General features: G+C 41.8%; 1 protein-coding gene across 4 annotated transcripts in view; it reads left to right on the plus strand.

Annotated features, from left to right (window-relative positions):
• Positions 1 to 16,195, plus strand: part of Cacul1 (CDK2 associated cullin domain 1) — a 55,209-nt gene extending 39,014 nt beyond the window's left edge. For 2 of the 4 annotated variants that reach the window (XM_057778632.1, XM_057778634.1), the window contains 4 exons: positions 3,680 to 3,769; positions 7,260 to 7,398; positions 11,731 to 11,774; positions 12,132 to 16,195. In XM_057778632.1, the coding sequence (XP_057634615.1) occupies positions 3,680 to 3,769; positions 7,260 to 7,398; positions 11,731 to 11,774; positions 12,132 to 12,172 (314 nt within the window). In that variant the 3' untranslated portion in view covers positions 12,173 to 16,195. The remainder of the gene's footprint in view (positions 1 to 3,679; positions 3,770 to 7,259; positions 7,399 to 11,730; positions 11,775 to 12,131) is intronic. The other 2 variants (XM_057778635.1, XM_057778636.1) reach the window with 1 other exon arrangement.
• The last annotated feature ends 9,759 nt before the right edge of the window (positions 16,196 to 25,954 follow it).

Genomic DNA, 25,954 nt, shown 5'->3' on the forward strand with positions numbered 1-25,954 from the left:
CAAAACAACAGTAATTCAGGGTTGGTATTTTGACTCTAGTGGCTACAACACAAGTAAGTACACCCAATGTCTGTGTTTTTCTAAAAATCTGAACATTAGTTTGTAGCATGATTAATAAAAACCCAGAGACAGATAACAGATATTGGGGTTCAATCTGAAGACCAGAAAAGCAAAGCAGCCAGCCACTGGCTCTTACCTCTACCTCAGTCCAAAATGGAGATCCTGCCTCCTGAACTCTCAGAATGAGACTGAAGTAGAGCTGTATAAACATAATACCTAAACAAAGTAGAAAAGTACATATAACAAAATTGACCTTAAACTTATATTAATAAACCAAAGTCCATACTAATGTACAGTAGTCATTTCTGTAGCATTAGTTTCCTTCTTTGGTCTTTAGCACACTGGACATGCTACTGTTCCATTAACTATCAATTGGAAGTACAGTGGCTCCAGCCAGCACCGTCTTTCAATCTGCTGTGTATTCTGGAAAGGGCTTTTGTGAGGCAGCTTCTCTGCCCTGCTCTGCATTGGCTGATGTGGCCTAGCTGGGGCTTTCCATTGCTGGCTTGCTTGACTGCTAAGTTAGTGCAGTTTTTAGTTTCTTAGACTTTCTCCAATAGTGAAATGTTCCAAGATTCATAAAGTAGAAACTTGGAACTGTGTTTAAAGTCCTGGACACAGGAAAGATTTCCTGCATCCTATTGGGTAGGATGGACCTACCCATCTCTCAATGGGGGGTGGGTATTTCTGACTAGTGTGTGAGAGTTTATATCTTAAACTAATAAGGCAAGAGTGTGTGCTAAAGACAGATTGGTACTCGATGTCCTCATGTTCATGAATTAATACTTTGTGAATAAGAAACAGAGTTTCTGTTATAGGTGAGGCACAGTGCATGATCATTGCATACATGTGTCCTTGGAAAATAAAGTGACATGGTTTTGACTGTAACAAAATTGCTTTCCTTAGAAAAAAGTTTTCACTTTGAATTAAACTGAATGTAGAGCTAGGAGGATTTACATTAATTGATTTAGATGGTGCTGTACTGAGCAGATGTGAGAATAAATATATTCATAATCAGGTTGGACATTTCAGAGAAAGTATGATGTCAGAATCCTCTGAACAATGAAAGTAGTGAGACGGCTCAGTAGGTCAGGCTGCTTTCTGCCAGATCTGGCGTAGGAGTGAAAGAGAAGTGGCTCTCTGAAGTTGTCTTCTGATCTCTACACATGCACAGTGACATGCATGCACGTGTGTGCATCACACACGCTGTGAGTACATGTAATGAAAACTTAAAATAAGAAAACCCTTTGCAAGATCTTAGCACCAAGGAATCTTTGAAACATCAGAGGAGCTCAGGACTCAGCAATTTACTTAAGAGTTTAATGCCATAACATGGGAAGAGAGATTAGAACACCCTATGTTTGATATACTTCTGTAACAGGATTGTTGAAGCACCCTGTTCTTTGATAAATGACTTTCAGAAGAAACCAGTTACTAAGAACAACACTTTACTAGCTCCAGTCCATGTAAAACCAGTGTCTCTGTGGTATGTGTGCTGAAGGAAGAGTGAGTATAGGGTTCAGAGGGAATACAAGTTCCTAACCATATGAAATGCTCCTCTGGTTAAAGCAAAGATAGCAAAGTTCAGAATTTGCTAGGTGCAGTAAACACCCCACCCCTTGCATCCTTAGTAAATCCCAGTTCTTTAAGGGGGAAAAAAGCTGGAGAATCCTTTAAACTTGAATACTTTCTCCCAAGAGTATAAATAGAGACAAGAAGATGCTATCAAATTATTAAAATACTTTATCAGCTCTTGATAACCTTTTCTTTTGTTTTGTTTGCTTTATTGAGATAGTCTCTTGTAGCCCAGGCTAGCTTGGAACTCTTAAAGATGATCTTGAACTTCTGATCCCCTTCTTTCACGTTCTATGCCTGGTTTACGTGGTGCTGGGGGTCAAACCCAGGACTTTGTCCATGGTAGGCAAACACTACCAAACTGAACTGCACCCCCAGCTGTAGTAATATTTATTCTTTGAATATAATTAATTATAGTCCACCCCAGATTATTTATGCACATTTCATATGCCTTGTATGTCTTTATTAAATTTGCCATTTCTTCATAGCTGTTAGGTTGACATAGAAATTATGGAGGGACTGTTGTTGAGGTCAGTACTTCGCCACATATTGAGGATGTGGTTAAGCATGAAGACCTCAGGTATTGGTCAAAAATTAAGAACTTAGATTGGTAAAAAAGAGCACTTACATTTGGGGTACGTGCTGAGTACCTAAGGCTTTCGGAACACAGCATTTAGAATTTCAGTTTTTAAACAGTAAATTTTGACATATCATGATTTTATGACAGTTCACATTTGTCTTCCTTAAAATTTGTTATTCAGAATCGAAATTATATTTGGATAATGAGATGGGAAGAGTAAACAAAGCACCTCTGGTGATCTTTATTAGCAGACTCCATAGCAGGTTATACCCCAAGTCTGAAGTTACCAAATCCTTGAAGTGTAAGGAGGTATTTCCATTTTTAAAAAGACAAGGATAAAGGAAAATAGTTAACTACAAACCTGGCTTATATAAATATCGCACTATTTAGTTTTCTCTTTTTTTTTTTCCCTTTCCCCCCCTTTTTTTTGTTTTGGATAGTACAATATTTCTATAGTTGGTATTTTTTTTTGTTTGTTTAATCTTTGAGAGACGAATTAAAAATGAACTGTTTCAGGGCTGTGGCACTTGGTCTCCCAATAGACATGGAATTAATATGTTAATGATTAATAGAAGTATTATTGAAGTAATTCCTTGTTTTAAAAATGGAGGAAGTGTAGGTTATATAAAAGAAAGTTGACTGTTCAGAGTTGCTGAAGTAGAAAAGGTGAGTTGTCATCATCTCTGCCCTTTTGCATAAGAAGATTTTTTTTTTTTTTTTTTTTTTGTAGAAAGATGGAGCTATGGCATTTGGGAAAGTAAGCTTTGATACAGTTAATAAGATTATTATTGGTTGAGTTTCCCTAATCCTGAAAGTCCTAAGTACTCTGAAATCTATAATTTACTTTGTATTTGATGGGGAGGGAGTTTCACTATGTTGTTCTGGCTGGCCTCTGACTTAGAGAGATCTGCCTGCCTCTGTCTCCTGAGGGCCGGGAGTAAAAGGCATGTGCCACCATTCCCAGCTGAAATCTGTAGCTTTTTGAGCATGACAGAAATTCGAGTATTTAGATTTGTTGCATTAGGGATGCTCAGCCAATAAAATCCAAGACAACTTCTGATCCAAGATGAGGGTGATTTGAAGAAATAAGGGTTACCTGTCATTTTCTCCCCACGCAGGCAGACACTTTGAGCTACGTAATGAGTCCCCCAGTTCTGTTGCTTTACTTCTCTCAGACCCTGCACTGCTTCAGTTACTAGTCAGCAACAGATTCCTGTTTTATTGAGTGCTGTACTAAAGGCTTTGTAATCGTTTTGTATGTATTAACTTTTGATCTGTCTTGTGCTGCTCTTGTGGTGTTTACCTCTTCGGCCTTCAATATACTAATAGAGAGAAATTTTTACTGTTAGCAAGTGTTACATGCTTTTTTCCTTTTTTTTAAATTCTTTTTCATTTTTGTTTATTTCTTTTCTTTTTCTTTTTCTCTTTTTTTCTTTTATTACCTGTTTTTTCTTCTTATTCCAGCTTTACTTTTAGAAGCCCAGTCAACACCATTTCAGGTCACACCTTCAACTATGGCAAATATTGTGAAAGGCCTGTACACTCTCAGACCAGGTAAACACCTGTCATTTCTGTTGGGATTGGGCCTGTGTTTTTATTTATTACTGCCTTATCCAAAGGGCATTGGTTCTTACATGCTTTCTAAGGCCAAATGACATTTGGGTTTACTGTAGTAAAAATCCTGGAACTCAAATCTGCATGAAATGTTGGTTTAGGACTTGCTTGGAACTTGTTTTCTACCAGTGAAAAGCAGCTGCTTTGGTTTTTGTAGCACCTGAGAGAGATCCACAGAATAATTTGCTGTACTGACAGTTGAAAGTACAGTCATCTGTGAACTGAAGCAGGAGGGGTGATTCTAAAGCCAGCCGGAAAGCCTCATAGCTAACAAAGCAAGAAAGTGAATAGTGTGTTTGTTTTTATGGAGTTTCTCTTTGATTTCACACTGTAAGTATGTGTAAGAATACACACTCAAATTACACCTTCTAGCTCATTACATAACTGACAAGGGATTAGAACAGTTGATAAAGTTATGTCATGAGAATTTGGGGGAAGAAACATAAGCAGTGCCCATATTCACAAGGGAGGCCTGTAAATGACCTTACTGTGCCTATTCATAGAAAAACATGGTGGTTGCAAAGCAATCCAAAGAGCCTTTGCAGGACATCAAGTTTGCCACCGAGTTATCTACCATTTACAACATGCCCACAGGAGAAGCTGGTAGAAATTTCAGGTTAAAACATTGTCCTACAATCAGTAAACACAAAAGATACTTTATTTTTTTTGTACAGAAATTACTGTTTTGTGAGATTTTGTTATCTGAAGATCCAAAAAAATAAAATGTGAATGAAGACTTTTACCTAGGGACTGGAGAGATGGCTCAGTGGTTAAGAACACTGGCTGCTCTTCCAGAGGTCCTGAGTTCAATTCACAACCATCTCTAGTGGGATCTGGCATAAAGTCAGCAGAGCATCCATATACGTAAACTAAATAAATAAATCTTTAAAAAAAGAATTTAACCTGATACCAATAATAAGCATTTTTAACTTGGTATTCATCACTTGAATTTCATGATTATTTTTGATGAATTGATAATTGATTTAAAAGACACTTCAAATTTAGTTTGTTAGTTTGCTAAATTTTGAACCAAGAACCAAGTGAAACTGCTATCAAGAAATTATTAGTATTATTATCATTATTAATATTTTGAGGCAGGGTTTCTCTGTGGCCCTGGCTGTCCTCGAAGTCACAGAGATCTGCCTGCCTCTGCCTCCCAAGTGTTGGGATTAAAGGCATTTGCCACCACTGTCTGGCAAGAAATTATTTTTTCTTGAGGTACTATAAAATGATTAGTGACTTGTAGAGTTTTCATGTTTATTATCTAACTTTGGTCTTGAGCTCTATTCATTGTAACTTTTAACAGTAATCATTTGTATCAAGTAATTACTTTTATAAAGTTAAAAATATTTTACTACATTTTCTAGTAAGCTATTTTTCTTCTAGCTTTTCTGATATTTGAATTTCATTTTCCTATAGTGTTAAGAATCCTCATGAATTTTTTGTATACTAGATTATGAATGATGTTTTTATTTTATGTTGGAAGTCTTCCCAGTGTAGAATGACAAATTCTGCCTCATAAGTAGGCAGGTTTATCAGCCATGGCCTTTAAGATATGCAGCAAAATTACAGAATAAAGCTAATCACTATGGGTAGAGAAAAAATTTAGATGCCTGTTTATCTAAATGCTATTTTATCCAGGTTGAGCTCTGGAAATAGGATTTATACTCCTTGTGAGGAGAGTTCTGTGAGAATTGTCCTTTTCAAAAGGTGAATTTTATCACAGACTAACCTTTTGCTACCCTAGGCGTGTTCAGAGACGCTGTTAAATGTTTTGACATTTCCATGTCTTGCCAGTACCCATTATGTTCCTGGTCTAGTAAAATTTAGTCACCTGACAGATTGAGGTTGGAATATTTCAAAAGCTGAATTTGAAACAGAGAAGCTTCTTCTGCCACAGGTGTCCTCGATCATGTTCACCACATTTCAGTCACCTTGTAGGTTTTCAGCCCTCACCCTGCCCTCACCCAATGGCAATTTAGAGGATTTAGTGTTGATGTTAACTTTCTGTCAGAGTTTTTAAAAACTCACTTTTGGAGCAGCTGCAGCAATCTTACTTTGCCTCTTTTCATCTGATCTATACGCTTTTGTTTCATTATCTTTATTTTAACGACTACTTGAAGATAAACCACCTGGTGGAAGGACTTGGCCTCTGGAGTTTCAGACTGGCTGGCCTGCATTGCTCCCGCTCCTGCATGTTTCCTTTCCTTCTGCAGTTGCACACTGTTTTCCTACTTTTTACTTGCTGTTGGCCGCCACCACACAGAATCAAAAATGTGGGCTTTCACTGAAAGATTCAGATTGCAGTTTTTAAAGAAGGCTTGCCGGCTTTATAGAGCATTGTCATGTTTCTTTCAGTATAAACAGCCAGAATTTTTATAAAGGGGGCATTTTGAAAGCCCTAACCTGAAATACTTGAAAAACCCTAAATAGTGCTCATGGAAGACCTTATTCAGGAAGTTCAGGTGCAGTGCCATCCCTGACCAGTGTGTACGTGGGTTTTACCTTGAATAATTAATATTAGCAAGCCTACTTAATGCTGTGTATTTTTTCTTCAGATAATTCATTCCTGTCTTTGTTTGTTTGTTTGTTTGTTTTGATTCAGGGTTTCTCTGTATAACAATCCCAACTGTCCTGGAATGTACTCTGTAGACCAGGCTGGTCTTGAACTCACAGAGATCCGCCTGCTTCTGCTTCCCCAGTGCTGGGATTGAAGGTGTGTGCCGCCACCACCTGGCTCATCCTGTCTTTTACTCTTCTCTGAACCTGATTTGTACAAATACTCTAATATACATTTTTGTTATGTCTGGTAGAAATATATCCCTATGTCCTCTCTTTGCTCTTTTATTTTCTATAGATTATTTTTCTGGTCTTTCTCTTGATAACCATGTAATTCTCTTTACTATTGTATTCCCACTCCCACACAGAGTTGTCATTTAACAGGGATCAAAAGAAATTTTTATTTGCAAAGCACTAACTAGTTCTCCACTTCCTTGCCCCATTTGGATTTTTTTCCTCTCTGGGTTATACTTGTTGTTCCCTCTGAAGTGCTGTGTTCTGGGACTGGTTTCTTGTTGAATTACTGGCTCATAGAGAGCTGGTTTAGCCATCTAGCTGCTTCTCAGCACATCCTTTTCCATTCAGCATTGTACAGTAATCTCATTTGTGTTTTCCTACATCTTTATAATTTTTTTGCAAGATTTAGACAAAAGTTATAGGTTTTTATTTAATTTTCTTGAATCAGTAATGTAAAAATGTCAATTTTCTTTATACTTTTTAGAAAGAAAAATATACATTTTTGTGTGTTCACCAAAATAGGGCTGGACTAAGTTTTCATTTGGTTTAATATATATTCTTATTGTTTAAATAAGAAACTTGCTTTTTAAATTTCTTATTATTTTCTTAACAAATCATATGTTTCCTTTTACAGAATGGGTTCAGATGGCTCCGAGTTTGTTTTCTAAGTTTATTCCAAACATTCTGCCTCCAGCTGTGGAATCTGAACTATCTGAATATGCCGCTCAAGATCAGAAGCTTCAAAGAGAACTTATACAGAACGGTTTTACCAGGCAAGTTGGCTTTCCTTTAGTGAAAGTGAAGCCCATTTTCCTAGGCTTGTAGCTTAGCTAAAAAGAGTGTCGAGTATCACTGTCTGAGAGCCGGAGCTGCGGGCTCCTTATCTGGACATTCCCAGCTGGGTGCTAAGCTGGAGGAAGCTGTGCATTTCTGTGTGCGTTTTGAAGAATGAACAGTTAGATGGGACAAGGCCTTCTTCCAGGTTAGAGTCTCTCACATTAATCCTGAAACGATGCAAAAACATTATTGTCATGTTTTCTCTAAATCTAAATTTTCTTTAAAAGTAAAGTCTCTCTTTATAAATGTCCAGAAATTTTCCTTCCCTTGCTTTTGGTATTTATGTTTATTTTTCTAAAATGTTTGCAATTATGGCTGTACCCCAGAGAAATCATAGTAAACACAGGTCTTTTTTTTTTTTTTTTTAAGTTAGAATGAATTAATATAAAAGTCTGATTTTCAGTGGGAAAGTACTTGATTGTGCTAGGAAGTCAAGGACACACTAATTATATTTTCATAACTTTTCATGTTTATCTGTCTCTCCTGTCTTCTGGTATCTGAATACCTAGTGTTAAGGAAATTTGTGAAAATGAAGATCCAAGCAGCAGATTGAATCTTGATTATCTGATGGGACAGGATGGACATTTCTCTAAAAAATTCTGAGGCCAAACTGAATTTCAGAAACAGACAAACAAAGGAAAGGAAAACAAAACAAAAACAGCCTTTACCATGGTTGCTTACTTAATCTGTTTCGGGTTAAGAAAGAAAGGAAATATTTTGTCTGTCTGTCCACAGATTGAACTTCATTGTGTTGGGGGCTGTGGTCTTGGTGACATCAGTAGTCATGAGGTAGTGGAGGGACTGAGAATTCCACTGGTCATTTAGTTCCCTCCCTAGTAGCTTATACCAGAAGTGTCAGTGCAGACAGGTGTTACTTGAATGTAAGCGGTAGCTTTTCTGTTTGAGATTGAGGAATCCTGTATCTTCCAGTATTGAAGTATTTTGTGCATGGAGTGAAGCCATTTAATGCCACATTCTTTGACAGTTTCATGGATGCACGTAATGTATCTCATATCAGAGTTGGGTTGGGATGAAATGAGTAGCTGACTCTGGAAGCGCCATCATACAGTATTTCTTTTGCTTTCAGAGAACTATTGTAGTGTTGTGCTGCCAAGGCCAAGGGAATCAGGGAACTGCCTTAGGCTTTTGAAGTAAATTAGAATTGTTATTACTCATAATGAATTCTTTAAAACAGCTTCTGACTGAGTTTTAAACATTAGGTTGTATTCTAAGAGGTAGTAAAATTGAGATGTCTTGTAGCACAAACTTAAGACACTTCTATAGTTGACACTATATTACACACTCTGAGGATTAAACTCTGCCTTCTAAGTGATTCTGACAGGTACTTTGAGCAGAGTAGGCCCTGCCAGAGCTGACATCCTATGCCACTTTTAGGCTTATTAACCACCTATCAGAAAGGACTGCCACGCTCAACCCTGTTGCAAGCCTGTCTCTGTGTCATGGGCCTTCTTTGGAATACCCTGTCAGACTGATGTTTTCTTGAGTCATTATCTAGCTAGGATTGTCTTAGAGAGACATAGTGTTCACTGATATGAAAGGGGAGAAACCCCCAAAATATATAGGCTCTCAGATAACTCTTTGACTGCCTCTTTGGACTTGAGCAATAATTTGTGAGTTTTATTTCACCAAGTTTGTGGTTCTTTATTGGAATTCCAAGCTCCTCATTTTGTGTCAAAGTCTTTGAAATGTTTTTACATACTATGCAAATGTCTTCAGATAGATTCTCCTCTGCAGTAGCTCTTTAGATGCATGAAAGTACAGGGAAGACTTATTTTGAAACTAGAGTGGTAATGTAGTCTTGAAGCATTATGATCTTCTTGTGGGTAATTGAATTGGTTGGAGAGGAGGATAGGTTGATGTCTGCTGTCAGAAATACCTGTTCAGGCCAGCCTAGAGTCCCACCAAACATTTTGCAAGGGCAAATAAGATGTTCTGCTTGAGAAGAGGTGACTTCTGTTTCTGGAATATAGTAAAACCGTGTAAAGATACTGGTGTTTTTGGTTTGTTGTTGTTGTTTGTTCTGCTGAGAGGGGGGGCCCTGGATTTGGGCTTTTCCGTTTCATAGAGCAGTGTGCAGCGGGCAGACTTCACGAATCAGTTTTGTTTTTTGCATCTGCATCAATTACTTTCCTCTGGCCTACTGTTTCCACATTTGCATTTCACCCCTATTACTGGTCTGTCTTCGTTTTCTATTTAAGGAGAGAGGAGGTAGGAATGGATACTTTGTTTAGAAGTAGAGGTTCTGATAAAAGGTTTTGAATCTTCAGTTTTAATCAGTATTATAACCACAGAAGTTGCTCGGCTGGATTTGGTAGGGCACAAAGTCGGATATCTTTTTAGGCTGCTCAGGACTATTCCTGGAGAATACAGTGGAATTTCTTTTAGATGTTCACTGTGAAGAACCATATGCCTTCCAGTCATGTATTATGGTCTCTCTGCCAGTCATCAAGGATCCTTAGATTAGCAAGAGATGTCTGTCTTGGTCAGAACCAAATAAGGGAAAGAATAAACTTCGAATATCTGGAAAATTATTCAAAATCTTACAACATTTCAAAATTAGCATTGGTTTAGTAATCAGGTATTATTTTGTTTGGTTAATTGAAATGTGGGATGCTCAGGTCAGCTTTTTAGTAATATCTGAGATTGTGAATTATTAACCAATTTGTTGATTGAGCAGATAGATTGCCAGTGTCTCTTATGTTCTAGACACTGAGGCACTAGGGTGGACAAGACAGGAAAAGTTATCACTTTCGTGGTACTTACGCTCTACTGTTGGCAAAGAGATAATAAACTTGCAAAGTACATACAGTTTCAAGTAAAAAGTAAGCACTGTGAGAGAAGTAGAGAATGAAGTAGAGTTAGGGGTTATCAGTGACATGGTGAGGTGAGGAGGAAGAGACAAGCTATGCAACCGCCTTGGGAAGTGAGCAGCAAACAGAAAAAGATTACCACCCCAAAGTGAGCAGAGGTGGTAAGTGCTGGAAAATGAGGTGGGAGATTTTGTCCAGAGCCTGACAGTGGCTGGGAGATGAATTGGAATTGATTTTAAACTGTAGTGGAAAGTTATGAAGAGTTTTAATCAGAGGTGTGAACTGACTCTTTGTCAAGAATAATACAAGCCTTTGGATGCTCACCTTACTAGACCTGGAAGGAGGTGGGAGGTCCTTGGACTTCCCACAGGGCAAGGAACCCTCACTGCTCTTTGGGCTGCTGAGGGAGGGGGAGTTGATTGGGGGAGGGGGAGGGAAATGGGAAGCGGTGGCGGGGAGGAGGCAGAAATCTTTAATAAATAAATAAATTAATTAAAAAAATAATAATAGAAGCCTGAGGAAGGTTTGGGGATGGAGCTGAACAGATGTTATATTCTCGGTATGGTAGTTTTCAGTGTGTATTTAATAATGAGAATACTGAACCTACAGATCTCAGGCAGACAGAAATCAAGAGCTGTCTGTAAATTTCCGAGCTACAGACTGACAAGGTCTGCATCTTAGAAGAAAGGGAAGAATGTATGTGGAGAAGCAAAGATGGCCTATGGCTGTGTTAATCAGAGCAGCACAGGACACCACCAGTGGGTGGGAGAGGGTCAGGAGAAGCTAAGAAAAGCGTATTTCAGGAAGGAGGATTGATTGCACCGTTGATTGAGACAAGTGGAGCCATTACTGCTCATTGCTTAAGCACTGGAGTTTTCGGTTAGTGTCTGAAGTCAGAAAGCCAGAGTGTGATTCATAGGAGGCGTAAGGCCTGTTCACAACCACTCTTGACTGCCTCTAGGCTTGTGAAGCTAGACTGGGCACGATATCTGAAGGTTTGTGCTCTCCACCTCAAGGGTCTGCAGACACCTTAGTTTCTGACTTCCAAAGGCTTTGAGGGTCTCAGTTTGGGCCTTGAGGGCAAGATTTTTAACTTCTCTCTGTTTGATATTTAAAGTTTGGTTACTGTGTGCAGGTTCTTGGGGATAATATTAACAGAACCCAAGATTGGCGTCAAAGACATATTCTACTTTCCACTTGTTTCTAGTTCTCAGTGTAAACTGTCCTTATAGATGATCATTCATTTAATAACTTTCTATGTTTTGCAGACTACATACCCTTGAGGTACAAATACTCGGAGTAAATGACTCAGCTGACGTTTAATGTCTGTTTAAACAGGCTGTTGGGTTAGGACAGCTGTTCGATTTATTTCTGCTGGTTTTGTGTGTAAAAAAACCAGTCAGTTTTGTTGACTTCTTTCTCTTTTCTTATCCCTAGAGGTGACCAGTCCCGGAAGAGAGCTGGGGATGAGTTGGCTTATAGTGAGTAATGAAGCTTTTCCTGTTTTGATGGGTTTTTGCTATGGGCCAGCTTCTGAGGATAGTGTGGAATCCATGGGGTAGAGTTGGTGGTCTAGGTGGCACAGCATGACTCGTGAAGTTGAAGTCCTTCTGGCCTTGGGATCAGGCAGGTGCCAAGAGACCACCAAGACTCTGGGATAATGCCCCAAGGTCAGTTCCTGGTGATATTGGCTTCTTTTCAGTTCTCTCAGAACTGTGTTATTTTTCAAAGTTTTAAAAATAAACACATCAGGAGGTGGGGATCAGGAGAGAAATAGCTTGTGTGAACAGAGTGCTCTCTGTCTCTCATAGTTTTTCTTCTTCTGGCCTTTTTTCCAGACAGCCCATCCGCTTGTGCAGGTTCCAGGGGATACAGATAGTGATTGTTGACGGACTTTTCTCCCGGAGAGAAGACACTGGAGCTGCAGACACTGTTCCAGGCACAGTGGAGCCTGCACCACTCAGGAGCTCTGTCAAAGGCTGTTCTCAGAGAGGATGCCACACTTCTTTCTTTTGATTTTCAGTTTTAAAAAACAAGAACTAACAAAAACAATTGCTGCTAGACTTGAGGGTGATTTTAAAATGGGACAATCTTTTATTAAGTTTATCTACAGAGCAAGTGTCTTGGAGAGTGGCCATTGCTAATTGAAGCCCAACATGCAAATCAGCTTCCTCCAAAAAATACAAAAATGAAAGAATTTTTTTAAAGCACTTGTCTTGTTCTTTTGTAGACTAAGCACATGGTGTCTCGTGTCAAGATATCTTTGCTTTAAAACCAAGCAGATGCTACAGTACAGTGTTTTCACCCGTGCCCCAAACAATGTTTTAAACTCAGAATTGGTCTATGTTTAGCACTAGTCTTATGGAGGAAAATGCTAATAACTGCTTTCACTATAACTTTCCCCATCAGTTCACGTTTTTAACTCTGTGCCTTGAGCTTTGTGCACTTTTGCAACTGTGTGACCATGTCATCAAACTCAAAATGCTTCCTGGAGAAGTTGATATCCCAAACTGACCCACCAAGGCCTCTGGTGCGGCCTTCTGGCAGGACCTGATTGAGAAAATGGATAGGGGTCAGAATTCACTTTCTGTCCCAGTTCTCATGGGGACCGACTCTTACTGAGTGGTTTCCTTCCTGCCATCTCCCCATCTGAACTTAGCAGCCTCTGTAGTGTGGGTGGAGCTCTGGTCCAGGGCTGTGCTACTGTAGAGATTGCCCAACAGGGGGAGCTGCTCCCTGAATCCCTCTAGGGAGCGGTGTTAGTAAAGCCAAATATGGTGAGTAGTCTTGGTCCATCTCATTTTAATCGATGCATTTAGTATTTGTAAAAGGTCAACTCTGCCCTGTATCTTGTAAACATCATGTTTGATATTTGAATACAGGAGGGGAGAGTTTGCACTGGTTTTTGAAGGCTTCCTTTAGCTGGATTTTCTGTCTCACTGCACCAACAGTGCTCTTTAGGTCCTCACAAAAGTCTGAAGCTTACTCCAGGTGTTTTTCCAGTGGTAAACAAAAAATAGACATGGTGAAGGAAAATATTTTTCTCCTCAATTTTGCTTGAATGTGAAGTGAGCCTTGGCTTTGTGCTTAGCAGGCTTTAGCCGACAGTGATTCTGAGCCTTCAGAGAATGCCTCCTCAGGCTACTGCTGCGAACTCAGTGGGCAGAGAGTTAGAAATGGGATATAGGGGCAAGAACGTTGCCCTATAGCAGTTCAGGATTTGTAAATGATGGTCTAGGGGAGGAATAGTAAGAGCTGACAGCTTGACTCTTTTGGGTACTTCTCTGCAGTTGGTAGTTTGTGGGGTTTTTAATTGACTTAGTTTCATTTGGGTTATATTGAAGAACCTAGAGTAGGGACAGGCAGGCTCTTACTGTGGCCTGCACAGCCTTTTCTGTTCTAATAGCAAGGGAAATTTTCATTTTATCAAGAAGTCCAAAGTTTGCTTTTCTGTTGGAATGTTTGCCACACGATTGTAATATCATTTGGAACTGGTTTCTTCTACATGGCTTTAATATTTTTGACAGTAAACTTGGAACATTTCTTGAAACATAGGTAAGTAGCTCAGTGTCTTAATTTATACTCCTCCCCTTAAAGAGAGTACACTATTTTTTTCTCTAACAGAACCTTCCCTATAAAAGCATTATATTATGTAAATTGGCATTAAAGTGGGTGCTTTTGTTATTAAATTAATGGAGAAGTAATCATACTCATTCTGTGTTAGCACAAAATGTGCAGGGAAAGCCTGTGAAATTTTTTGAGTTAGAGTTGGCTACAACTGTACAGATGCTAAAAGGTGTGGGGGAAAGTGTGATCCTTACAGTCTGTAAAACTTACTCAAGGTGAAATTGGTCTAGCTTATTAATTGAAATCTTGACAGAATTCTTAGTCCTCAACTATGAGGAAATAAAAACCTGTTCTCTCCCACTTAGTATTTCCAGAAAATGTTTTCTTTTCATGTGTACTTGTGTTCTTGCCAGTGTAGTGTGCACTTTTTCTATTCCTGCTGAGGACTACTTAACCAGATCCTCAAAGGCCAAATAGTATAGATCAGTTAGCCAGTCATTGTAATGCAGTTATTTGGCTAAGCTGGCAAGTGTGTGCATTTGCCTGGAAGTCAGCCCTAAAAGAAAGCCACAAATTGTGCGTTATTACTAGTTACTGAAACATTTCTGGTTCCCATAACAAGTCGTTTACTCTCTTTTTTGTTAGGATGAAGTTGGTTTGTGTGTAGGTGCAGAGTGCAGAGGAATGGGTGCCCTTGGTCATGACACTGCATATGTGTCTCTAGTGCTCAGACCTGTGTAGCTGCTGCTCCCCTTGTTTGCTTTTTGTCAGGTTGCAAATTTGCACACATGAATGATTCCTCAGGAACAATTTGCACACTCCTCACTTCAATGTACTCTGTATAGACCAAACATCATCAGAGGTTATCGGCACAAGAGGCTTCATACACCTACTAGCAAAAGCCGTGGTGAGCTTGCAAACAAAACTGGTTTCTGCAGGTCATGGGAAGAGGAGCACATAGTGTTTAAATGACCTCTCGGTTCTCCCTGTAAATAACTTCCAGATTTTTCTGTCTTATTGAGGCTGTGTTTGTTTTGTTTTGTTTTCTCCTGTTTCCTCTCACAGTAGTTAATTATTTCTCTGGTTAATTGCCCTTGAGCTAAGATTCAATTATTAAGCAGCCAACATTAAACTAAGCATTATTCTATGGATGTATATTCATAGAATATACTAATCTTAGATAATAAGAAACAACTAAAAAGCCTGCATTAGCTATCCAACTGTTAGAGAGTTTTGGGGTTTTTTGTTTGTTTGTTTTTATGGTGTATCCCTTGTTTTTATGGTGTATCCCTTGAGCTCATAGCTTGGAATATTATATTTGCTTTTATCCAAGTGGTAATCTCTTAAGGGGATTTTAAAATTCAAAGTTGGAATGTGACACTGGTAACTGACACAGCTGAAACCCAGTGTAGAGAACCTTTTCTGTTGTGATTACTGCGTTCAGAAAAACTGTGCAAAATAAAGTTCATTTTTACCAGAAGTTGCAGAGGTTCGTAGAGAAATGGCTCTTGTGCTTTAATTGCCACATAAAAATTTCCCTTGTTTTCTGATTCCCAGAATATTTGGAAGAAGGTACCTGTTCTTTCCCAAAGGAAATGTCTCCTCTCTGGTCCCCCGCTACTTAACTGTAGTCACTGCCTCCTCCCTCCTGCCCGAGACCTTAACTTGGACCTCTTTCCAGAGGGGTCCACCACCTCGCTGCAGGACCTGCTGTTTTACAGAACCATTCTCTGCTGTAAAAGAACTTCACTTTAGGCTTGATTCATTTTCAGAAGAGTGCTGATGGATTGCTCCTCTGGGAAAGTCGTCAGCATGGGGTTAAGAGTTGAGTGGTTTGGAAAAAAAATAGTTGTGTTGGTTCTTATATATCATTTAACTATTGGGACTATACTAAGTGCAGTAAGACTAAATGTTCTCCTAGGGTGTGTTTGGGTGAATGGTTGACGGCACCCTTGGCTCTTTGTCTTTGTCAGTGTTACAGCCGTGCGACTGGGGAGAAATTATTTAATGTCACTTAAAAATGAGAAACTGTGGCTCAAACAAATGTTCATACAAAATATGGAAATGCCATGCAGGCACCAAGCTTTTGCCGCCCACCAGCATAGCAGAGCAAATGAGGCATTGCTGTCCAGTTTCCCAACCGTTTGTCATATAACATGGCAGATCTGGTACTTTCTTTCACCTCTCCTCACTTCCTGAGCTGGGGCACAACGCCACTGGCCTGGGCTCTCTCCTTCTAAACATTTGGTGGATTTTGAAACACTCCTCTGTATTGGGTGTATGTTCTCACTCTAAAACATTGTGGTTAATGAAAAATAAATCTTGTACAAATGTCCTTAAATTTGTCTTGTTATAAGTTTTGTGCAAATGTCCTGGCTCTGATAACCTGGTTCACTGTTGTAACATGCATGTTGAGTTCCACTTACAGAGAGGGTACTCTGTAACATGGTAGACACAACTCAGACACAGTCAGCCTTAACCTCTAGATCAGTGACTACAGAACTGTTTGTTTACATGTGCTTTACGCATTTGTAGTGTGTGCACAGACGTGTACTGTGGGTGTATATAGTGTGTATGTGAGCGTGTACTGTAGGTGTGGCTTATAGTCTATAAGTGTACTGTAGGTTTAGTGTGTATGCATGCTGTAGGTGATATGTATACACCTGTCCTCTGGGTATATATAGTAAGTATGAATGAATGTACTGTGAGTGTAGTATTGTATGTATGAATATACTGTAGGTGTAGTATGTACACGTGTGATTTAGACATGTGTTATGTGTGTATACATTGCTATAAGCATATATAATGGGCATGATTTTCTTTATGGAGAAGCCCAGAAGTTTATAAGCATTTGATAATAAGAACATTTTGACTGTTGTAAACATGTCATTTCCTTTTGGATTAATATATGAATTTATACAAAACCATTCCAAAAACCAAAACCCTTGTTTTTAATATGATGTAAATCCTCATATGGAAGTGTAACAGATGAAAATAGGAAAATACCCATTGAAAGAAGAAATAGAAGGAACTTGCTGTGATGTATTTTTTTTTTGGCACATTATTCAAAAGTTCAATTAAATTTAAAACAGTTACAGTAGTGTAAGCATAGACGGGGTAATGGGAAATGGGTAAAAATAGGAATGAAGGCATGTGTTAACACTGGCTTTTAAAATTATTCTGGCCATAAGGAATTATTCATTGAAAACTGCTGGAGAAAATTAAATTGATTGCTGTCATACCATTCATCAAAGAAAGCCCAGATGAGCTTAAAATTAAATTTAAAAGCACAGCACAAAAAAGACAATGACTCCCCACCCCTAGGAATGGAGAAGTTTCTTTTAAAGACATAATCATGAGATACAAATGCTGTAGACATGCTGTCATCGGCCTTTGTGCTCCATGGAGTGTTCAGTGTGTGCACTTACAGATCCATGAGTTTGTGTACCATGTGCATATAGTACATGCAAAGATCAGAAGAGGACCTCTAATCTGGAGCTAGAGCAGCAGCTCTCAACCTATGGGTTCCAACCCTTTCACAGGGGTTGCATAGCAGATCATTGTGATTCATAACTAGCAAAATCGCAGTTATAAAGTGGCAACAAAAATGGTTGGGGTCACCACAACTTGAGGAACTGTATTAACGGTTTGAAGCATTAGGGAATGAGAACCATGAAGCTACAGTTACAGTTATGAGTTCTGTGTGTGTGTGCTGGAAACCAAACCCGGGTCCTCTGCAAAAGGAGTATACACACTCAACATTGAGCCATCTGTCCACCCCCAAATTGTTTACTCACATGCTAGTACACAGAAGACTAAAGAAAAAGAAAAAAAGTGAGGTAACGTATTTGAAACTATTGTGGATGGCATTGGTATCTTTTAAAGCTATTTTTTATAAAAATAATGGTTTTTATTTTTTTGTCTTTTGAGAGGGGTTTCTCTGTGGCCCCTGGCTGTTCTGGAACTCACTCTGTAGACCAGGTTGACCTTGAATTCAGAGATCCACCTACCTCTGCCCCTTTAGTGCTGGGATTGAAGCAATTGCCTACCCCCCAAATAAATGGTTCCTAAGGAACTTGAGCCATGCAATTCAAAAATGGTTTGGAGCTGAGGAGATCACCCGGTAGTGTGCTATACTGTGTGACAGCTGAAGTCTGACTCCTGAGGACCTGTGAAAGCCGTGTGTGGTAGCATTCCTACAGCAAGATGGGAAGTAGAGACTGGAGAATCCCTGGAAACTTGGCAGCCAGTTAACTTGGCATTGCAGTGTTAATCAGAGACCATGCCTCAAAAATACAAGATGAAAGACAAGGAGCCACACTTGGGGTCCTCCCCTGATGACTTTGAACCTGGCGCATATGTGCACAGGATACATTTGGACACAAACTATTTTTTAAACTTCATCTTAGGGTTACTGTTGCTATTTTGAAACACCATGATCAAAAGCAAGTTGGTATTGTGTAGCAGTTTCCTCCAAAATTAAAACATTCCACCCTACAGGGAAACCCCTTAAACAAAAAGGCAAAAAACTCAGAGTAGCTTCAGGAAGTCCCTAAAACTGACCAGATTCCCTAGGTTACCCTTTGCCAGAGTAAATAAAAGCTGAGAGTCCCCCTCAGAGGAAAAAGCTAAGCTGCAGAGAAGACTCAAGACAAGCTGAGCTATTAAAAAAAGGGGTGGGGGTGGGGGAGACATACAAAGAAGATTCTGACCAGACAAGCCGCCTGGAAGAAGTAGAAGGCAGCTTGGCTGTCTAGAAGACTGTCTAGACCAGAGTCACTTTGGAAAGGACTCCCTGCAGGCTGTGCAGTCTGCTCCAGGTTTCCCAGCTCTTGTGAACTGTCACCCATGTTGGATGGAGTGGGCCTTGGTGATGCAGCTGTCTGTGAGTCATTCTGCTTCTGCAAAACTCACTGGTTCACCAAGCTGGACTTGAGTGGTACTTGTACTTTAGTCTTGAAGGGACACTAGCCCACTTGTGCATGGCTCTGGCAGACCTTACTCCTGTCTCCCATTCCCTTCGCCTTGCCAGAAGCCACTAGATTACATTCCTAAAGCTAGTCACCAAGGTCTAATCCCTTATTTGGCTACTTCTTTCTGAGACTTACAACCAAGGTCCAACTATCAAAGTATCAAAGTATTGAAGTCTGACAATTGAGGATCCTGCATGGGACCAAACTAAGCCCTCTGAATGTGGGTGACAGATACGTGGCTTGATCTGTTTTGGGAGGGGGGTGCTTGACAGTGGGACTAGGACTTAGGTTCATGAACTGGCTTTTTGGAATCCATTCTCTGATAGGATACTGTGGGCGGGTTCTGGATTTGTTCTCTTGGTGATAAATGACCCCTCTTTCCCAGAGATCTCTGTCCTTGCCCTCTCAAGAGACATGAGAATGCTCTTGACTTTGGTTCACCAGCTTCCACTGGTGAAGGAAATGCTACCCTCCATTTGAAAACCATAAATGGTGCACTTTAGCACCCAATTATAACTGGCACTGAATGTGTCTGCTTTCTCTCTCTGCACCAAACCCTCAGTGTGATTCTTTCACTCTGAACTTCTCCAAATTCCGCTGTAACCCTTTGCATAATTTCATGTTCTATTTCACCCCTCCACATAATGCAGGAATACTGACTGCCAGGCACTCTACTCTGCAGCCACACAGCCCCCTTACTGCCCATGCTGCCTGCAGCTTCAGCCTCTGCAAGAACGGGGCAGGCCACACACATCAGGCCCAAGCTGCTGCCGTGGCTGTTACAGTCCCCCCACTGCCCACAGCTACCTGAGTTCCACTTTTCTTTTACTCTGCCTGAACTCCAATAACAGGCCCTGTCCTCCTCCCTACCCATCTGTCACCTGGCCACACTCACTCTGGTGTTAGCGCTGTGTGTGTTAGCACTGTCAACTCTGCATGGCCCAGTCCAGCCTGGCCTTGGGGGGGGAGGGGGGTCAATACTCAGTGGCGCACACCAGCCTTCCCAACACTCTTTAACCAGTCACACCCATCCCTCTAGGGAACTGCAGTTCCTTAGGCCCTGGTCTGGGCCACAGAAGCCACCTTAAGCCTTCTGGGCCTCTGTGAAGTCCCTCCCATTTCTTGGCTTCCTCCTGGAAGTTATACAGCTTCCTTAGGTCCATACAGGGCTACTGATACACTGAAGTTCCAGGACTCTGTAACAGCTACTTGCAATGCTGAAGGAGTGGGCACTGCTGGATTCCTGCTGTGGAGATCCTGGCATTGTCTGGTACTGGCACTCCTGAAAGGTGCAGTTTTGCTTTGTCTTTAGACCCCTATGCCTTACCTATTTCACTCATCTTGAGAGGTGAGTTTGTTTTCGCTGTTTATAGGCTATGTACCCTGAGACTCCTCGAAAAGTTTCTGGGGGCTTCTGCTTTCCATATAACGTATTCCCCATAAGTGGGGTCTTTGTTGCCCATTTCAGGGCAGTTGTGGAAAGGGTGAGCAGGTGAGTAATTGCATCTGAAGAGAGTTACTTGCCAATCTTCATCTGTTTGTAAACAAAGGGGATGCTTTCTAGGTTGCTCCCTGTCTCGGTCCTCTTGGTGTTGTAACAACAAAATTCCTGAGGTTGAGTACATCAGGAAGAACAGATTTAGTTAGCTTAAAAGTTATAAAGACAGAAAATTTCAAGAATACTTGCAAGGCTTTCAGTGAGAGAGCCTGGGGCATTGGTTCATGGTAGAGAAATGGAAGTGGAAATGGTTGTGGGCAAAAGATCACCTTCGGGTGGTCTCATTTATAGGAAACTCTTTCCCATGAACGAGATCCATCAATTAACAGAAGTAATCTCTCTTAATGACCTCATAGTTCCTTATAAAGGCCCCTCCATCCTATTCTGATGCACTAAGGAATAGAGCTTCTGTATGAGTTGGTGAGGACAGAATGCAGTGCCCACACATTGAGTCCCTCAGAGCCCCTGATCCTTGATCACCCAGCAGCCAAGAGTCCCAAGAGTCCTCTCACCAGCCCCTGCCAGTTCTGGATGACTGAACGCCGATACATGGTGTGGACATGTCTGGAAGCGTTAGTCCACACTGTTTAATGAACTGCCAAACACCTCTAGCTGCATGCCGCTTCTGGCTGACCGTCTGTAAATTGCTTTTGCCCTGCTTCCTGACAAGGTGAAAAACGCATTTCCCAACTCCAGGCAGCAGCAGGAGGATACTGGCTGCCACCACAGCAGGTGCTCACAGGGCTGGCCTGCAGCCTTGGAGAAGGTCCATAGTGCAGAGTGTCCCTGACTTTCAGAAGACTGGCCATCTTCTGCAGGACGGGAGCCAGCCAAGGGGGTAGAGAAGGGGCAGGTGACTGGCCCCAACTGGAGAGTCTTTCCCTGTACAGCAGGCTTTAGTGACAGCCAGAGACAGCCTGCTCACCGCCAGTCACATAACACAGGGAGGAGCTGCTGTGGGCTCAGTGTGTTCTGAGCAGGACACCATTCCCTGTACAGGCTGCTAATGAGAGCTTTATGACAAGCCCTGTGCCCAGCCCTTCTCACGGTATGCCACATGTCTCCACATGGTGCTGTGCACTGAAGGTTGCTGTCTTTTCTCCATTCTCCTGAAATCCCACTGCTAGGGCCTGATCAAGGCTTCTGACCTCAGAGGGGTCAGCTCGTTTGGGCCTTCTGTTCCTCCCCAAGCCACCACTTCCCCCATATGGATAATGTCCACGGTGTCTTCATCCCTAGAGAGCTTTGTGGACGTCCCTCTATTCCTCCCATGAGACAGAGTGAGGATATAACACTTGGGTCATTTTCCTGGTATTGAGCACAGGATGCTGAAGGGAGCTGGGGAAACCAGAGCAGTCTCTGAACTCTGCTCCTGCAGCTGTATGACCCCATCCTCAATCTCCACAGGGGACACACCCTACCTGGAATTGGCAGAAAATGAATATAACTACAATCAGCAGGCATAGAAGGCTTTTTCCTTTAGAAGAAAACAGTTTCTGGTATGTGTTGAAGAACCAAATTACAGGGCTGTCTAGCCATATACCATTATTCACATTGCTTTTTAACTTTCTTTTGAAAAGTTAAAATTAGAGTCTTTTTTTTTCTTTTAACTTAGTGAATGTTTACTCAACATCCTCTATGTATTGGATTAGGCGATTGCCATGGTAATTCAAAGCACTCACATCTTATTATAGTTCTACCAAGGCTTCATCCTTGGGTATGGGCAATGGCTTCTAGTTGTTGAGTGTTTCTTCTTTGGGGCTGAGGAAGAACCACTTATGATTAGTGACATTTAATTTAAAGAGTCCTGTGGGGGAACTGATAGCATTTTTAAAAAATGAAAATAAACAATTAAAAAAATCATCAGATCTTATGTAGAGCAAGCTGGCCTCAAGCTTGCTATGTAGCTAAGGATGACCTTGAAATTCTGATCATTCGGCCTTCCTCTGTACTGCTGAGATTACAGGCACACATCATCACATTATTCCTAGTTCATGTAGCACTGGGGAATTACACCCAGTGCCTCCTGTTTGTGTGGTAGTCAGTGTACACAGAGAAATTCTGTGTCATCCCATGTTCTAAAGCTTGGGGAAGATCTGAGAGTTTGGTTCAGCTTGGGGTCTGACCCAGCAGCTCTGGGTACATGGCCACACTGCAGATCTGGAATGTCACAGTGGAAAGAGACTGAGCTACCTTAGAATGCTGAGACCCTTAACTGGATCCTGATACTTCTCTCCAGGAATATTCAGTCACCTCTTCAGGTAACATGACTGGGATTGAAACATCCGTCCACGCCGAGCAGCAATCCTTGACTTCTCTAGGCTGAAGTGGCCCTGATGGTTATTTAAATAACCTAATGGTTATTCAACATGATAAAGGGAGAAAGCTGCTGGTAGCAGCTGACCCTAGTCTGAGCAGAATCCTCTTCCCAGGTCAGGAGTCTGATGAGGCAGAGAGGGAAGAGAGGAGAGGACTCCTTCTGGTTCTGGTTTGGATGCTTCAGTCTTCAAGTTCCCTCCCTTGTCTGCTCATAAATGAGGTTGGGGATCATTCACGTAGCCCTTAGAGTTCTCTGCGAACAGCCTAACCCATCCCACCCTCACCCAGAAACTTGGTGGACTGATTATCCCGAGAAGAGTGTCACTCAGCCAGCAGATGGCAGAGCCCACTCAACACGAGATCAACAAGGCCACTCCTTTCCCTGGAGATCTTGTTGACAGATTGCAGTGACCCAGCTGCTTTGCCACCCAGGTTTCCTCTATAGGCATCTAATATCATCTTACTACAAGAGTCCAGAGGCTCCTATAAATTGAGGGTTGGCCTGCCCAGCTGCTCCAGCTCAGTGACAGCTGAGTCCCAGACCTTGGTCTTGCTTGGCTGAGACCCTGGCCACATAACTGCTCCTTCAGCTCTTGTGTGCAGAGCTGTCACTAACAGGGTTTGTCGATGATGGGGCTTTCTTGCCTGTCACTCATGACTGAGGTTCTGATTCTGCACATGTCCTATAGTCCCAACACCTACTCTTCAGCCCCACCCTCCACACGGCTCAAGTGTGCATAGCAAGTCTACTTCCTGGAGACACAGAAGCTGGATCAAGTCTAAGAGTTCAGTTTCCATACTGTCTAATTGAAGACTTTTTTTTTTCCTCTTTTCAAGACAAGGTCTCAGTAACTCAGACGGCCTTGATTTCTTGATTCCACTGTCACCACTTACCAAGGACTGAGATTTCAGGTGTGTGATGCCACAACCTGCTTGAAGACTAATTCTTAAGTCATCGTTGAATTTTTCTCATTTTAGGGCTAAAATTAGACTCTCAATTTTTTATTCCATTCTGACTCTGTGCCCTGAGCTCTCTTTATGGAGGAGGACTTAGGGCAGACCTGATAGGAACACAGAGTGCCAGGTCCACATAGTGGAAGAGACTGAGTACTTTGGAAGGTCTAGCAGACAGGTCACACAGGGCCCTACTAGAGCACATGCAACTGAAAGTGCCAGGAATCATCAGTACAGGAGGCTGTGGGATGCACTGTCCAACAGTAGTTTGTGTGCAGATGAGAATGCTCTAGAATTTCAGGGTCCACTATGGCCCTGGGGCCCTGGGTACAAGGCCAGTGAAACAGGGGAGCTGGCGTTTATATCTATTTAATGCAATGAACACCAATATCCAACAGTCCTATGGTGGCTGCCCCTGCTGGACCCAATTCCATTCCATCCCTGGTTATGTTGAGTTCAAGATCAGGTCACTTCCATGGCCGTGCAACGAAGGGCAGGAGGGCAACTGAGGCTGAAGCCAGGGATTAAACTCAAACTCCATTAGCTGCGTCTGCTTCTCTGATTCTGTTTCATGTATGTAAAGTGGGACTATTATTAACGTTTGCTTCAGAGAATTGCTTTGAGAATTAAAAAATAATTTGGTAAAGTGATCTTGATCCCTGGAAGGAGAGAGGCTCACAGACACAGCTTTGCAGACGAGAGCTTGCTGCAGCTCAGTGCACTAGCACCAGGGCCTTTCTTGTGCTCCAGTGATGGAGGTAGGTCTTGTATCTATCTGTTGCTTTCATTGGTTAATTAATAAAGAAACTGCTTGGCCTTTAATAGGACAGAAAATTAGGTAGGCGGAGTAAACAGAACATAATGCTGGGAGAAAGAAGCCGAGTCAGGCAGTCGCCATGATTCTCCCACTCCAGACAGACGCAGGTTAAGATCTTTCCTGGTAAGCCAGCTCGTGGTGCCACACAGAATATTAGAAATGGGTTAGATCAATATGTAAGAATTAGCCAATAAGAGGCTAGAACTAATGGGCCAGGCAGTGATTAAAACAATACAGTTTCCGTGTAATTATTCCGGGTAGAGCTAACCAGGTGGCCGGACGCAGCTCCGCTGCTCCACCAACACTCCAATATTCTTTCCTTACTGGCTTCACACTACAGCTCTAAGGCACAAGCAACTCTCCTTAGCTTTATTTGGCACAGAGAGAAAGAGCACTTGCCATTGGTCACACAGCAGGAAGGGGCAGAGTGAGTCTTTGAATATATTAACTACTGACCAGCATACCAAGTTGTCTCTGAAGATGTAGTCCTCAGATCAAATGAGAAATGAAATTGCTTGGGTTCCTCCCTAGATATGTTGAATTGGAAATTCAGCATTCAGCCAGCCACCCACCCTAACAAGGGCGCTAGGTGGTCTAATGAGCGTGGAGCTAGCCGTGTTGCTGGATGGACTCCTAGGACCTCACCCTTGAGCTTCAAGGGACCTGGACTCAGAGCTGCAGCCCTGTCCCCTGTTTGTTCTTCCCAGCCCCGGAAGCATCCCTGTAGTCTGTGCTGCCTCCGAGACAGCAGCCTTCTTTCCAGATTGCTCACCAAGACGAGCCCTGGTTTAGTCATTGTTCTATTTCTGTGAACAGATGCCACCACCATGGCAACCCTTATAAAGGAAAGCATTTAACTGGGGCTGGCTTATGTTTCAGAGGCTTAGTCCATTATCATCATGATGGGAGCATATGATACACACATGCTGTGTAGCTTGCCTGTAACACACATAGGCAGACATGAGGCTGAAACGGTAGCTCAGAGTTCTAAATCCAGATCTGCAGGCAGCAAGAGGAGAGAGAGCCACAGGGCCTGGCTTGGGCGTCTGAAAATCCAAAGCCCACCCTTAGTGACACACCTACTCCAAAAAGGCCATACCTACTCCAATAAGGCCTCACCTCCCAAGCATTCAAATATATCATCTTTTGGAGTCTTATTGAAACTACCACAAGCCCCAAGGCAAGTGGCCAGTGAAGGCTCGTTGGGGCTACACCTGGCTCATTTCTGGAACAAGGAAGTCGTTTCCTTCCCATCTAGAGAGCAGTATGGACTGGGGTGCTCTCCCCAGCTGCTGTCTGGTTATGACTGTTAGCCATGATGACAGGTGCTAGAGAGAGCATCTATCACGGTTTGGGGCTCTAGGTCCTGAGGAAAGAGGGGGGAAGAAGGGAGGGAGCTGATGGAGCCATGTGATACCAGCTGGGATAGGAGTTGACAGATGTGCCCTAGGACACTTAAAACATGAAGGCACTTGCCTTGTCAGCTCAAGGACCTAAGTTTGATTCCAAGAATCCACATAAAAATACCAAGTG

This window comes from Chionomys nivalis, chromosome 8, assembly GCF_950005125.1.
Source record: "Chionomys nivalis chromosome 8, mChiNiv1.1, whole genome shotgun sequence".
NCBI classification, from domain to species: domain Eukaryota; kingdom Metazoa; phylum Chordata; class Mammalia; order Rodentia; family Cricetidae; genus Chionomys; species Chionomys nivalis.